At 34.7% G+C, this 14,827-nt stretch overlaps 1 protein-coding gene and 1 pseudogene across 2 annotated transcripts; one reads left to right on the top strand and one right to left on the bottom strand.

Moving 5' to 3' along the window:
• Window positions 1–3,179: 3,179 nt before the first annotated feature.
• LOC7484296 (uncharacterized) lies at window positions 3,180–4,295 on the bottom strand (annotated as a pseudogene).
• A 4,825-nt stretch (window positions 4,296–9,120) lies between these two features.
• On the top strand, window positions 9,121–14,003 carry LOC18102861 (disease resistance protein RPV1). 2 transcript variants are annotated; one of them, XM_024603610.2, is made up of 6 exons: window positions 9,121–9,246; window positions 9,738–10,268; window positions 10,575–11,649; window positions 11,756–12,163; window positions 12,238–12,999; window positions 13,089–14,003. In XM_024603610.2, the coding sequence occupies exons 2-6, from the start codon at window positions 9,772–9,774 to the stop codon at window positions 13,830–13,832; spliced, it is 3,486 nt and encodes a 1,161-aa protein (XP_024459378.2). In that variant the 5' UTR covers window positions 9,121–9,246; window positions 9,738–9,771; the 3' UTR covers window positions 13,833–14,003. The 2 variants fall into 2 exon arrangements, with proteins under 2 accessions (XP_024459378.2, XP_024459377.1); XM_024603609.2 differs by lacking the exon at window positions 9,121–9,246 and having other exon boundaries at window positions 9,253–10,268.
• Window positions 14,004–14,827: the final 824 nt, after the last annotated feature.

The following is a 14,827-nucleotide window of genomic DNA, read 5'->3' as shown; positions in this document are numbered from 1 at the left end:
AGATATACCTAGGGTTTGTGCTATATAACATTCAAATTACAATTCCTCTGTCAATCTTTCTAACATGTATCCACATGAGGTTTCTGTGGGTGCATAATAGAACCTCGAATTTTCTGTTCTGCAATGCTAGCTAGAGCCTTCCTTCGATTCAAGGTACTTTTCGGTGTATTCTGCCAGAGGTGAGGGGTTGAAACATGTAGAGATGATATGCTTAGAACCTTGAATTTTCTGCTCTACAATGCTAGGTAGAGCCTTCCTTCAATTCATGGAGCTTGTTGGTGTATTCTGCCAGAGGGGGAAGACTGAAACATGTAGAGATGATATGCTTAGAACCTTGAATTTTCTGCTCTACAATGCTAGCTAGAGCCTTCCTTCAATTCATGGAGCTTTTTGGTGTATTCTGCCAGAGGTGGAAGACTTCCTTGTTATCCATCTTTACTTGCCTGTCCTCGAATTATCTATCGATTATGCTGCGAATGCAAAGACATGTAAACAATACGATGTGTGAGGACATGAGATGGTTAGTTGGTTGCCTTTGATGCCCATGATCGTTCTGCCTGTTGACACACATCTCTAACATCTCTTCCAGATATGCTGAATACAGCAAGAGCAAATATGAGCGCGAAGGAAAATGAAAGAAGAAAATGAAGCAGCTTAACATAGTACAGAAGGAATGCTCTCATCGCTTGGACCAAAATCTTTCCAAAATGATCGTAGCCCCACCTCAAAACTACTTTTATGAGAATTTCTACATGAACACGGAACAATTTGATTGCTTACTCCTCTGTTGCTCTAGCAAATTCCTCTAATTCCGATTTTGTTAGGTGCTAAGCATTCTGGGCAGCTTTTTCCAGGCGATTTGCCGATCAGGTGCACCAAAGGTAACCATTGAATCAAACACGACTAAGGACGCACATAAAACATGAGTTAGAATGCACTCCAATTGGCTCAGGCAATGATCAACATGATACAGAGATCTTTGCACTGATTTACCTGATCAGAGAAGGATGATTAGGCCAAAGGTTTTCTGTTTGTGGTTTCCTGTTCAAATCCATCAATCTTAAATGCTACTTGTACAAGATAAATAAAAAGCGAATAGGAAATAAAGTGAGCAAGAATTCCAGGGCTCTACAAAATTCGATCTGGGAAAAGGAACTGCTAACAAATGAGTCGACATTTTAAGCATGTTTTCACTAGTGTACCAACTGCATTCTCTCTGAGTTTGCAAACTGATATTATAAACTTCAGAAATAACATCAGAAAAAACATAGGCTGTGCTTGGTAAGTATCCCTACTAACAAAGACCCCTACTAACAAAGAAAAGTATAAAACAGAGTCATTATCCTTTAGCAGAAAATAAAATGAGTTTGTGGACCAAAAAGAAAATTATCAGATGTTTGGGAGTTGACATGTATTTTTTTATATTTTACATTTATGTTTTCAATTAAAAAAAAACTAAGAAATCTAATAACAACATTAATTAACGTTTGATAACTATTTCAAGACGTGAAAAAAAAACAGTGAAAACAAAAAGTGAGAACAAAAAGGATATATTTTCATGTACCTCATGTTTTTAAAAAATAAAAATTCATTTAAAAATTATTCTCGAGACAAAAACTATCCCTCCAGCCAAATATATTTCTTTATATATATATATATATATATATATATATATATATATATATATTTTCCCTGGTACACTAACTAAAAGCAAACTTAGCATCTCATTTAGAAAACTTTTCCCTACAAGCGTTCACTTTCTCCATAGTATTTTAACGCGACAACCTCTAGCGGTACATATAGCAATGGAACACCCTGCCAAGGCATATGCAACAGGCATTTCTTTTCAGTATTCGAGTGATTTTTTTTCACCACTGGGAATCAATCAAATCTACAAGATATGAAAAGGTTACCAATTCACATTAATCTGCTAAAAATTGATCTAAACTGTGAATCAAAGAGTAAAGCTAATGTTCCAATTAATGCATGGGGATGGCTAAGATGAGAACTACTAAGATTTCCCATAAACTGGTAGTGGCTCACCGCTTGAGTAGCACTGACACGAGCACAAGATGTCTTCCCTGAAACCTGAAATTGATCACAAATTTTATGTAAGCTGCCCACTCCATCAGCTAGTGAGAGTTCTTAATATATATATATAGGATCGTAATTAAAGCGAAGTAAGCATGCAGAGAGAAATGCTGACAGATGACAACCCAACAGTGAGGTTAACTCGTTCAATGTAACTACTCTATCCAAGACCACAAGAAATAAAAGTAGTTTTTTTTGTAAATTATCTGATGAGTACACAAAGGACAGCAAACACATATATTCAGACCTAGTTTAGAGCTCCAATCAGTTTGACAGAGGCTTTGGACTGGCAGACTTACGCATGTTCGATGCCCCTTACAGCAAGACAAATAAGAAACATGGCTAATTAACACAAAAAAAATTGCTCATAGATCGACCACTCAATAATTTTTGCTAAGATCTGAAAAGGAGAACAAACCTGTTGGATCTTCAAAAAGCACAGGTCTATTTGACTCGAAGTTGCGCCGAGTCCCACGGTCGATATCATCATATATGTCAGGACTCTGGAGAGCCAATAAGATTGTGTCCTCTACCTCTCGACACAACGACCAGTTAAATACAAGTATCCATGAACTTCCATGCTTGTGATTCGATGCATCATAAAACATATGCATATAACAAACAAACAGGTGATGCAAAGACAGATAAGACAGGGAAGAGATGAATACGCTATCATGCTAATGACATACATGTTCTGTAAACTCGACGTGCAGTTGGTTTGACTGGCCTTTATGGCTCTATCAAGACATGCAATAGCAACTTTTGCATCTCAAATAAAATAATTAGGCATCTCTATGGATCCCAACATCGAGCTTTGGCCATTGAAAGAACAGTTCACGGGAAAAATAATCCAGTGCATGTTTGAATGTGTATGGTAAGGCAGCGTACGTGGTTGTTTTTGTAAAATTGTATTTGGATTAAAAAAAATCACACTTAGTTATTTTTTTATATGATTCAGTGGTTTTTTTTTTTAATACAAATATTTATATTCTACATATATATTTATATAAACAAATATATATTTCAAGATGGAGTTTTATATTCTATAAATATAAAAAACAAACACACCCATTTGGTTTGGATGAGTAATGATCAGTTGAAATTAAATTGCCATATCTAAAGAGGCTCTATGTAAATTGAAAAGATTGCCACCATTTCCAATGCTTGTGGTGATACCACCACCACCATCACCACCAGCATTTTTTGTTACACCAGCATCTTTTTGTTGCGCCATCGCCACTGCCGTCAGCACCGTTGACACCAATAGCACTATTTTCATCACTTCTAGAACTCAAATGATTTCTATATCCAATACAAACGAGGACATTTGTATTCAAAACCTTTGCTTTAGCACCATTAGTGCTGCCATTGTCATGAGCTTTGTTTTTACCGCGACGAGGCTCGGTAACTTCTTCTTTACTGCTCATTTTTTTCACAACTCCGAACCACAGGCTCAGGGAAGCTACTCTTCGTGCCCGAACCACCTCCACGTCAAACCTACCACACTGGGCTGCTCCGACTCAAATGGACTCCGGGTCGACCCGGGCTACTTGGCCATGACTTTCTTGATTTGGATTCCCCTGCTGAATTACTCCTTGAACAAGGGGCACTACTTACCTTCCGGGTTCCGAGAGCCCCGGGTAACAACTTGGGTCGTGTCACACTGTTCCCTGCGGATCTACCACGTGAAAATGGCCATATGTTGATATTCAACTCAGCTGAACTCGCTCCATTTTGACTCCTTTTCTCTCTCTTTTTGTCATTTTCTTTATTTCTCTCTTCTTGTTTCTTGGCAGCTGTTGTAGTTTTCCTGTCACCTTTCTTGAATATTGTACCTTCCCAACTCTTGGAACTTGTTGTTGGCTCCATGGTTATGCTTGGTGGTGAAATTTCGGGTTCAGGGTTAGTTTGAGAGTTGGGAGGTTCGGGTTCGGGTTCGGTTGAGTCAGGGTCAGGGTGGTGGAGGAGGTGGAGAGGGAGGAGGGCGCCATCAACAAAGAGTTCATCAGCTGAAACAAGATTTGGTTGAGGGAAAGATGGGTTTTGGATCCAGAACTCAAATTCGGGTGAGTTTGAATCACTGCTTGTTCTACTTCTACTGCTGCATGGAGAGAGGATTACTTGAGGTTCTTTCGTGAATATTCTTTGTGGCCTATCCATATTGCTGGATAATGAAATAGAGAGAGGAGGTTGGTTTTTGAGAGGAGAGGAGGGAGAGGAGAGGAAGAGTGGGGGAAGTTTCTCTGTTTTCTCGGGACTTTAGCTTAATTAGTTCAGAGTTCAGCTCAGCTTGACCCTACAAGAGCAATAAACAAAGGAGTTTGAGTTAATAAAAATGAAGAGATGGGAGGGTTAGAGGTTGGGTGTGTGTGTGTGTGTGTGAATTTGAGAAACTTGAGAAATGTTCTGGATTGAGTTTTAAAAAAACACGATGGCGAGTTGATCGAACAAATTCGTGCAATCCAGGTCATTGAAAATAAATGTTTTTTTAGTTAATTTATTTTTTTATATTTTCTTTTCCTATTATGTATTTCTAGGCTTTTTTTAGTTTATTTTTATTTGAATGGAATAATTTTTCTATTTTTTTTTTAACATTGATAGGGTTCTGTTTTAGTATTTTTATATAAAGGATTGTAATAGTTTTGGTAAATAAAGGCTTAAATGAATAAAAATTAAATATTTTTGAAAACCTCTCTATAATTATGGTGTTCTTTGTCTTTTAAAGTTTTGATTTATAACAAAAATTATTATCCTACACTCCCATTTATGTTAGTTGGTATTAGAGCCTATCGATTCTTGGGTGGTTGGACCGTAGATGACATGTATCGGAGCTTAATAATTTTTGATAGCTAGTTGATGTGTGTTGTTAAATAGCCATGGTTAGAATAAGTTGTAGAATAATAAGACCTAGTTGTGTAGGAGGAGATGTTAAGGTTACCCTCAGGCAAAAAACATTTAAGAACTACTATGTTATTTTTATCTGCAGTAGTTGTTGTTATTTGAAATCCTGATAGTGAGATTAATGATAAGGCAACTCACACAAGGTTTTGTGTTAGGGATGCATGATAGAGTGACCTATTTAAAAAGTCTTAGAAGGTCAGGATACGGTGATCCACACACAAAGGATATTCATGGAGGAAGGTTCTTGACTAAGATCTGAACTCGAGTACAAATTTTTTTCAATCAAGAGAGACTGATGCATGATTTTTTTAAGAGAATAAATATTTTTCTTAATTGATTTTATTTTTTCTATTTTTATTTTTCAATTCAATATTTTTAGGTTTTTCTAGTTTTGCTATTTGAATGGATTTTTTTTTAATTTTTCTATTCAATATCAATATGGTTTTTTTTTATATATATTTCTATATAAAGGGTTGTAATAATTTTTAGAAAGTAGAGTAATAAAAATTGAATATTTTGGATCTTTTTCTTTAATTATAACATTCTTGTTTTTTAAGAGTTTTGACTTATAATAAACCCCGTTCTCATTCACTCTAATTTGTGTTAGTTAGTATCATAGCATGATGATTCCTAATAGTTTTGATTAGAGATAATAGATGACATGTATCATTGATTAATAATTTCCGGTGATTAATTGTTGCATACTAATGAATAACTATGGCTAGAACATCCATGACATCATCTAGGATTTCTCGAATAATGAGATAGTAAATCCTTAACTCTTGGCATACTGGGTAGCTATTTCCTGGTGATTCCTCCGATCAGGTAGGCAAAAAACAATCATTGAATCAAACAGACTAAGATCACATATAAAACGAGTTAGAAAACAATCCAATTGGCTCAGGCAATTATGATCAACATGATACAGAGAACTTTTAACTGATATACCTGGTTGCAGCAGGATCATGTATGGTCTTGTTTTCTACTTGTGTCTGCAATGACTAACACTTTCCTATCCAGTTCAAATCCATCATTCTGAATAACGAGAAAGCCCATTTTATCAAGGAGACCATACATTTGGTCAATACCACCCATAAAAGCTCAAGCCAGTTAGCTCACGAATATACAACAAGTATGTCTTTTCAGTATTGACTCATGCAGAAATAAATTCTAAGTGATTTTTTTTCCACCGTTGGTAATCAATCAAATCTATATTCTATGCAACTTTCCTCATCCAGAAGCGAGTAATCTTATACATGTTCTGTATACTCATCGTACAGTTGATTGACTGATCTTTGTGGCTCTAGAACAAGATTTGCACCAAGTCTCAACTTTCTCACCAAGTCTCAACCATTCTCATGCATTCAAAATGATTTTGAACCTATTGGGTTTATACCGAGCCAGACAAGATTTACACTTAGTAAAATTTATATATTTCACCAATGTATAATATGTCAATTTTTTAATATTCTAGACGAAGATATTTCATTATAAATTTTATAATATATAAGTGTTTTTTCAGCTTATTCCTTATTTCTTTTAATTTACATGTTTTTAGCCTATTCAATAATATATAATATTATCATAACTAACCTCCCTCGATCTATAATTAATCTGATTGGATAATAAACACTACAATGAACGATAATTTACACAAATAAGTTGTGTACCCATTTCATATGTGTGCTTTTACCGTAAGTTATAAACTACTAAATTCACTTTCTTGGGTATTGTTAGGATTGCAAGATGTGTGCTTTTGCAAATAATTTAGGCTTCCAGATGGGCATCCTTGTGTGCTTGTAAATGCTGGTAGCAAGTGCTGATAAAATATGTACAAATATTTATCTGAAATAGCCTGGGGAGTTGATTTCTGGGAAATAACTTGAAAAAATGCTTTAACGAAGAAGTAACATGATAATATATAAATACGCGCGTCAGCTAATTGGTGTGTTACAGAATCTTGAATTATCGACAGTTGATCTTTGAAATCGTTTTCTTTGCTAGATTCAAAACGGCTGCTGGGAAACATCAAGAACCCTCGTCTTCATGGTCTTCTCGTTGCAAATATCAAGTGTTCTTGGGTTTCAGGGGCAAGGACACCCACAAGTACTTTACTGATCGCTCTTCACAGCCCTTGTTCAAGCAGGGATTCACATATTTAGAGACGATGATGAAATTGGGAGAGGAGAAAATATCAAGTCAGCTCCGACAGGCAATACAACAAAAAAAAAATATCGATAATTGTGTTCTCCAAAGATTATGCTTCGTCGATGTGGTGCTTCGATGAACTTGTAATGATCATGGAGTGTAAGAGGAATGCTGACTGCATAGTTTTGCCAGTATTCTATGATGTGGATCCATCTGAAGTCGCTGTAGCATTAATATTGGATCATGAAAAGCGTTTCAAGGAGGAGATGGAGCGAGTGAATTGGTGGAGGATTGCTTTGTAGAAAATTGCTGAATGAAATTACAAATAGCATAGACTAGAATGCTGGTAGTGAACTCTTAATTTTTTCAGGTTTGTAGTAAAGCATTTAGACAATGACTGATATTACCTCTCCAATTTAGAAAAAAACTGTACCACTCCCAACTCAGTGAACGTTAAAGAAACTTTTCCCTTTGCTCATTTTATAAATTCTGTTTTGATGGAACAGATAGAACTTTAGGGCAACACGAGGAGGAAGAACAGGAGTAGCTACTTTAGAAAGAGTATGTAGAGTACTTGCAATTCAAAATATCCTCACCCGCTGCGCACCGGATATGTGGCTTTGATCTATTCACATGGTTTTCTGCTATGTCAGTTTGCAATCCTTATCGTCTTGTTTATCTTGAAATCAGAAATAATACGAAGGGGTAGAGTCTGAGTTTCTTACCCCTTAATTTTTCGATAGAATTTTTGGCCGAAATGATGTCAATAGCCATTCTGACTTTCTCTCTCAATTTTAAAACCATTCGCCCATGTCTTGGGCCCAGTTGTAGACTTGTTCTGATTATACAAGGGTGTGTATGGTATTATGTTTTGGAAATATTTTTAAATTAGTATATTAAAATAATTTAAAAACATAAAAAATATTTTAATTTAAAATAAAAAAATAAAAAATTATTTTTTTATTTATGTTTTACTTCAAATTAATATATTTTTTATGTTTTCGTATCATTTTGATGTGCTAATGTCAAAAATAATTTTTAAAAATAAAAAAATATATTATTTTAATGTGTTTTGGAATGAAAAATACTTTGAAAAACAACCGCTATCACACTCTCAAACACGCTCCTAAAATAAATTTCAGGTAATTGCGTTATCCAATTAACTTAAATATCTATTTGGGAATGTAGTTGTGGTTGCTTTTTAAAATGCTTTTCACTTGGAAATGCCTCAAAATGATATTTTTTTATTTTTAAAAAATTATTTTTGATATCAGCGGATCAAAATGTTTTGAAATCACTAAAAAAATATTAATTTAAAGCAAGGAAAAAAAATAAAAAAATTCAATTTTTTTCAGAAATGCTTTTAAAACACAAAAACAAATATCATCTAAGTCAATTATTTTATAAAAATAAAATTATTTTATTTTTTGTTTTAAAATAAATTATTTGATGTTGATCTGATTCAATTTCATTCCGAGTTAGCAAGACTTAGTTAAATTAATATTTTTTTATTTGAATTTAAATTTAAATTTTATTTATAAAAAATCTGATTCATGAGTTTTTTATATCCTAAAACAAATTATTAAATACCTCAAATTTCATAAATCTTAAATTCTAAATAAACAAGAAATTAAATTATTTAAATGAAATACTAATCTAAAATTTATACTGGTTGACTAATTTATTTAATTTAACCAATTGCTTTGTTTTTCAATTAATTCTTCATAAATCTACTTTACTTTCAACAGATTCAAACGATGCAACAAGAATTACAGGCCCTAGTAAACTTTCCAAGTCAGATATGAAGAGGCTTATCCTCCACGTGCCTTTATCTTACTGGTGGGTGAAGTAAGAAGAACCGTGTGAGTTGATGGGAGGGATTATGTGTTGTGTGTGTGTTAATGTCCCTTTTGGTAATTATAGCAAGAATTACAGATTTACAGGCCCTAGTAAACGCGTGATAAATGATTTGAGCAAATTAAAAAAGAAAAAGGTCCTCACGCGGAAATAATGGCCGATACCACAGAGACTTGTCAGGTTGACTTAAAAGCAGAAAATTGATGAACTGATAAGAGAACATTAGCGAAGGGAAAGTGAAGATTGCAGGTACTCTCTCTCTCTCTCTCTCTTATCTCTTTCAGTATCATGTTATAGTCTCAAAAGGTAATACAGTCGATATTTTCTGTTGTGTTGCAGCCATTGTTATTGAAATTTCTCTGATCTAGTAATGCACTCTTTACATTAGAAGTTGCTTTTTCTCTCAGACTACATTACTTTCTCTCTCTTATCTCTTTTAGTATTATGTTATATTGCGGAATGTAACTCTGCTGTAACTGAGAATCACTTATATTAATTCACTGTTAGAAACTAATTATTGATGATCTCATCAACCAATTTTGTTGGTTCAGCATAGAGATTTATCATATTTACAAATATTTTTCTGAAAGGGCATGGAGGAGTTGATTGCAGGGAAATAACTTGAAAATTGTTTTAAAGAAAAATTAAGATAATAATATATGAATGCTTCAGCTTATTGGTGTGCTACCGATCTTGAACTATCGACTTGAATCCCGCAACTCCTTTTTTTTTTTGTTCAGATCTTTGAAAAGTCTTATCTTTGCTAGACTTGAAATGGTTGCTGGGAAATATCAAGAATCCTACTCTTCACGGTTTTCTTATTGTAAATATCAAGTGTTCTTGAGTTTTAGAGGTGAAGACACCCGCAAGAACTTTACCGATCACCTCTACAAGGCCCTGGTTCATGCAGGGTTTCACACATTTAGAGATGATGATGAAATTCGGAGAGGAAAGAATATACAGCTGGAGCTCCAGAAGGCAATACAACAATCAAAAATAGCGACAATCGTGTTCTCCAAAAACTATGCTTGGTCGAGATGGTGCCTCGATGAACTTGTAAAGATCATGGAACGTAAGAGGAATGGTGACTGCATAGTTTTCCCAGTATTCTATCATGTGGATCCATCTGAAGTCAGAAATCAAACTGGGAGCTTCGCTGCAGCATTTGTGGAACATGAAAAGCACTACAAGGAGGAGATGGAGCGGGTGAATGGGTGGAGGATTGCTTTGAAGGAAGTTGCAAATTTAGCTGGAATGGATTTAGGAGATGGGTAAGTTATATCTCTTGATGAAACTATACATATCATAAGACTAGAATGCTGGTCGTGAACTCTTAATTTCTTTCAGTTAAGTGTACTGATAAGAAAACATCCAAGAAAAAAAAATACTTATGATTTCTTCTTCTTCTTCTTTTTCGATCATGATTTGGTTTTATTGTGGTGATAACGCACCTACAAATTTAACTATCAATCATGGACACGAAACCCGGTTTAATTTCTTAGCTAAATGTTGTTTATTTCTATCCTTTATAGAGAGGCTACTAATTATCCCATGTTGTATTTTACTTTTTGATGTAGGTATGAGGCACAGTTTGTCCAATCTATTGTGGAGAATGTCTCAAAGAATTTGGATCCAAAAATATTTTATGTCCCCTTTCATTTCATTGGAAGAGATCCTCTGGTAAAATATATCAACTCATGGTTGCAAGATGGATCCCATGGTGCTGCCATTTCTTTACTCTATGGAATTGGTGGAGTTGGAAAGACAGCCATAGCTAAGAGTGTTTTTAACCAGAACTTTTATAAATTTGAAGGAAAGAGCTTTCTATCAAATTTTAGGTCAAAGGATATAGTTTGCCTACAGAGGCAACTTCTTTTCGACATCCTAAACAAGACTGTTGAGATAAATGATGAAGATGAAGGAATTCTGAAGATTAAGGATGCATTATGTTGCAGAAGAACTCTTATTGTTCTAGATGATGTGGACAAAAGGGACCAATTCAATAACATCATTGGCATGCAAAATTGGCTTTGTAGAGGAAGTAAAATCATTGTAACAACCAGAAATAAGAGTCTGTTTTCGGCTAATGATATTGAGTGGGTCCGGTGCAAAATTGAACCGCTAGATGATGAAAAATCAATTGAGCTTTTCAGTTGGAATGCCTTTGGACAAGCTAACCCTGTTGATGGTTTTGTGGAAGACTCGTGGAGAATAGTACATCATTGTAATGGACTTCCATTAGCTCTTGGAGTTATTGGCTCTTCATTGTCCGGAAAAGGAAGAGAAATATGGGAAAGCGCATTAAAACAAATGGAAATGATTCCTAATTTTGATGTTCAAAAGGTTCTTCAAATAAGTTACGACTTTCTTGATGGTGATTATCCGAAGAACTTATTCCTTGATATCGCATGTTTCTTCAATGGAATGGATGTGGATGATGCAGTTAGGATACTGGATGGGCTCGATAAAGGTGCAAGATTTGGGATTGACAATCTCATCGATAGATGTCTTGTTGAAATCAACAGTGATCAAAGGTTGTGGATGCATCAACTAGTACGAGATATGGGTAGGGAAATTGCTCGTCAAGAATCACCCAATTGTCAAAGAATATGGCATCATGGGGACGCTTTTACAGTATTGAAAGGAACTACTGTAAGTAGCTGAATTTTTTTAAATATCTACTTAAATGGTTTGTGGTGCCTTGACATATTCATTCATCTACTTTCCTTTCTCATGTACTTTTAATATTATTATGCAGGATGCTGAAAAATTGCGTGGCCTTACCATTGATATGCATACATTAATGGAAGATCATTATGCAGAAGTTGTCTGTACTGATTCAATGGTTTGTCGCAAACGCCGCAGGCTTAACTTCTTTCAACAATGGCTTTCCGATTTTTCTGATGGGGAAAAATTACAAACTGGCCAAACAAGTTTGTTTCCCATCCTCAGCACGGATGCTTTTAAAAAGATGCCAGATGTAAAATTTCTCCAACTAAACTACACTAATTTTCATGGAAGTTTTGAGCACTTTCCCAAGAATTTGATATGGTTATGTTGGCATCGATTGTCTTGGAGCTCCATACCAAATCACATATGCTTGGAGAAGCTGGTGGTTCTTGATCTATCCAGAAGCTGTTTAGTTGATGCTTGGAAGGGCAAACCGGTATGTATCAAGTCTCTCTATAGCTATCTCTCTCGTTTTCAATTGATAACAACTAAATTCATGTATTTTCACAGTTTCTTCCAAAATTGAAAATTCTTGATCTTCGTCACTCTTGTAATCTAATTAGAACCCCAGACTTCTCGGGTCTCCCAGCCCTTGAAAAGCTAATACTTGAAGACTGCATCAGTTTGGTTCAAATTCACGAATCTATTGGTGATTTTAAAAGATTGTTGATCTTAAATCTAAGAAATTGTACAAGTCTTATGGAGCTTCCAGAAGAAATGAGTAGATTGAATTCACTTCAAGAGCTGGTTTTAGATGGTTGCTCAAATCTTAACAGCCTGAATATGGAGTTAGAGCATCATCAGGGGCGCAAGTTGCTTCAAAGTGATGGAATTGTTGCAAGTACATCATTCATTTCATCTCTTCCATTGAAGCTATTCTTTCCCTCTAGGTTTTCAACGAGGAAAATGTTGAGAACTACCTCGTTTTCACTGCCACGCTTCTTGAAGAGTCTAGATTTAAGTGGAACTCCAATTTGTTTTCTTCCAGAAAGCATCAAGGATCTTGGTCTACTCAGACACCTATACTTAAAAAATTGCAAAATGCTTCAGGCACTCCCAGAGCTTCCATCCCATTTAGATTCGTTAGATGTGTCCTTTTGCTATTCACTGCAAAGACTTGCAAATCCAAACAGTTGGACTGAAGGAGATGGTTGTGATCACTTAGTCGAGTTCCAAGATCGGATGAAGCAAGAATTAATCCAGAAGTTTGACTCTCACGTGTTCAGAATAATGGAAACGGTTAGTGCTCAAATACAGCCATCGAGATTTCAGGTCCTCCCTTGCCCATTTTATTTTCTTTGAAATCTACATTTGAATATTTTTCTTTGGTTCATTTTATAGATATTGTTTTGGTGGTACAGGTATTATTTATGGATGGCATGTTCAAAGTTGTCGTATTTGTATTTGATGAAGATGAGATGGTAAGGGGGTTTTATGAGGAGGAAGAGGAGGATAAATGGCTAATTAAGAATGAGTTTGTAGATAACTTTTCATTCAAAATATCCTCACCTGGGACGCACCAGATATGTGGCTTTAATCTGTTCGTAAGTTGTGTGACGTCAGCATCGTCAGCATACCGTGGCTTTATTAATGTTTATATTGAAATCAGAAACAATACCAGTGGTCGATCCTTGCTTTGTCCAGTCTTTGTCTTCCATATGAGGTACGCGTGTGGTGTTCGTGAAATGCAATCGCTAATGCACAGGAAATTAGGGGGCAATGATCCTACATTTGATAATGGTGATGACGTGAGTATTTCAGTGCGTCCACATGGTCCACCTATTCAAGTAAGGACGATTGGTATACAATGGTTGCATGATCCAGCTATACAAACAAGGACGATTGGTGTACAGTGGTTGCATGAAGAGGAAGGAAAGGATGATGATGATATCCAATCAAAGGATGAAGTTATCAATGCCCGCAACAGTAGCGATGATGATGATGATGATGATGCAGCGCACGTAGCCAAAGTAGAAATAGCTTCTCATCTTCTTAGAAATTATTATTGTGCTTTCCATGGTAAACTCAATGATGGCAATATCGATTGGTGGTATTTTGCAAAGAAAGGTCTAGAAACTGTATCATTAAGTAGAAATAGCTTTTGAAATAGTTTTTTCTTTTTTCTTTTTTCATGAAATAGTAATCTACCTCCTTTCTTTGTCTAGCATGAGATCTTTTATTTATAAATATTTACAAGGGCTTTCATATTAAAAAATGTAATATGATATTATTTTTTTAATTAGTATTTATAATAAGACATCAAATATCTTATTTTATATGTTAATCTTCTATTAATCAAAATATATGCAAGTGTTTATTTTTTTTCGTGTTATTTTATCTTTTTATATAAAAAATAACACATGGTAAAATTTAATTAGTAATTTGTTTTTGTTTCTATATATACCCTCTCGAAACAAGTTCACTTGTAATATAAAATAAATAAGCATGTTTGACTAAAAGGATTTTATAATTTAAATATATTTTATTTTAATTAAAAATTGAATTGATTTTATTAAATTTTCACAATAAATTAATATAGATATTTTTATTGTAAAAATAAAATATAATAATCATCAAATTAGAAATTTAAAAATTAATTTTGATTGAAAATTATCAAATTAAAAGATAGAATTAAAATTCAATAACAAAAGTGGAAATCGTAAAATTTTCTATAGTAGCCAACAATTTTCAATAACAACAGTTGTTCTAGGAGACGCGAAAGCCACAAAGTTCTAACCACTTGGACTTTTTAATGGTTGGCTGTTGGAGCTATATCATGGCATGCTCTGTTGGCAGTGATGGAGGTATGAAAAGCTCGAATTATGTTGCACTGGTTAGCTTCTGTAGATTTTCTGGTTAGCTTCTGTGAAGGCAAAGGGAAGAATCAAAACATGCTCCGATCTGATTCTCTTCGAGTTGGATACAGAACCAAGGAGTAGGACATTATTTAATTCTGTTGGGTTCTCCATTCTCTTTATGAGCTTTGGGGAGGTGTGGTTCTTTCTTCAAACATTAAGAACCAAGACCTTAGCTTCAAGTGCTTGTATGAAGCACCAACTTGATGAGAAGTACTTTTCATGCGCAAACAATGTCCCATTAC

The sequence above is a fragment of the Populus trichocarpa genome, chromosome 6 (assembly GCF_000002775.5).
Source record: "Populus trichocarpa isolate Nisqually-1 chromosome 6, P.trichocarpa_v4.1, whole genome shotgun sequence".
Taxonomy (NCBI): Eukaryota; Viridiplantae; Streptophyta; class Magnoliopsida; order Malpighiales; family Salicaceae; genus Populus; species Populus trichocarpa.
The sequence above is the reverse complement of the archived record's forward strand: the minus strand, read 5'-3'. Positions and strand labels throughout refer to the sequence as shown.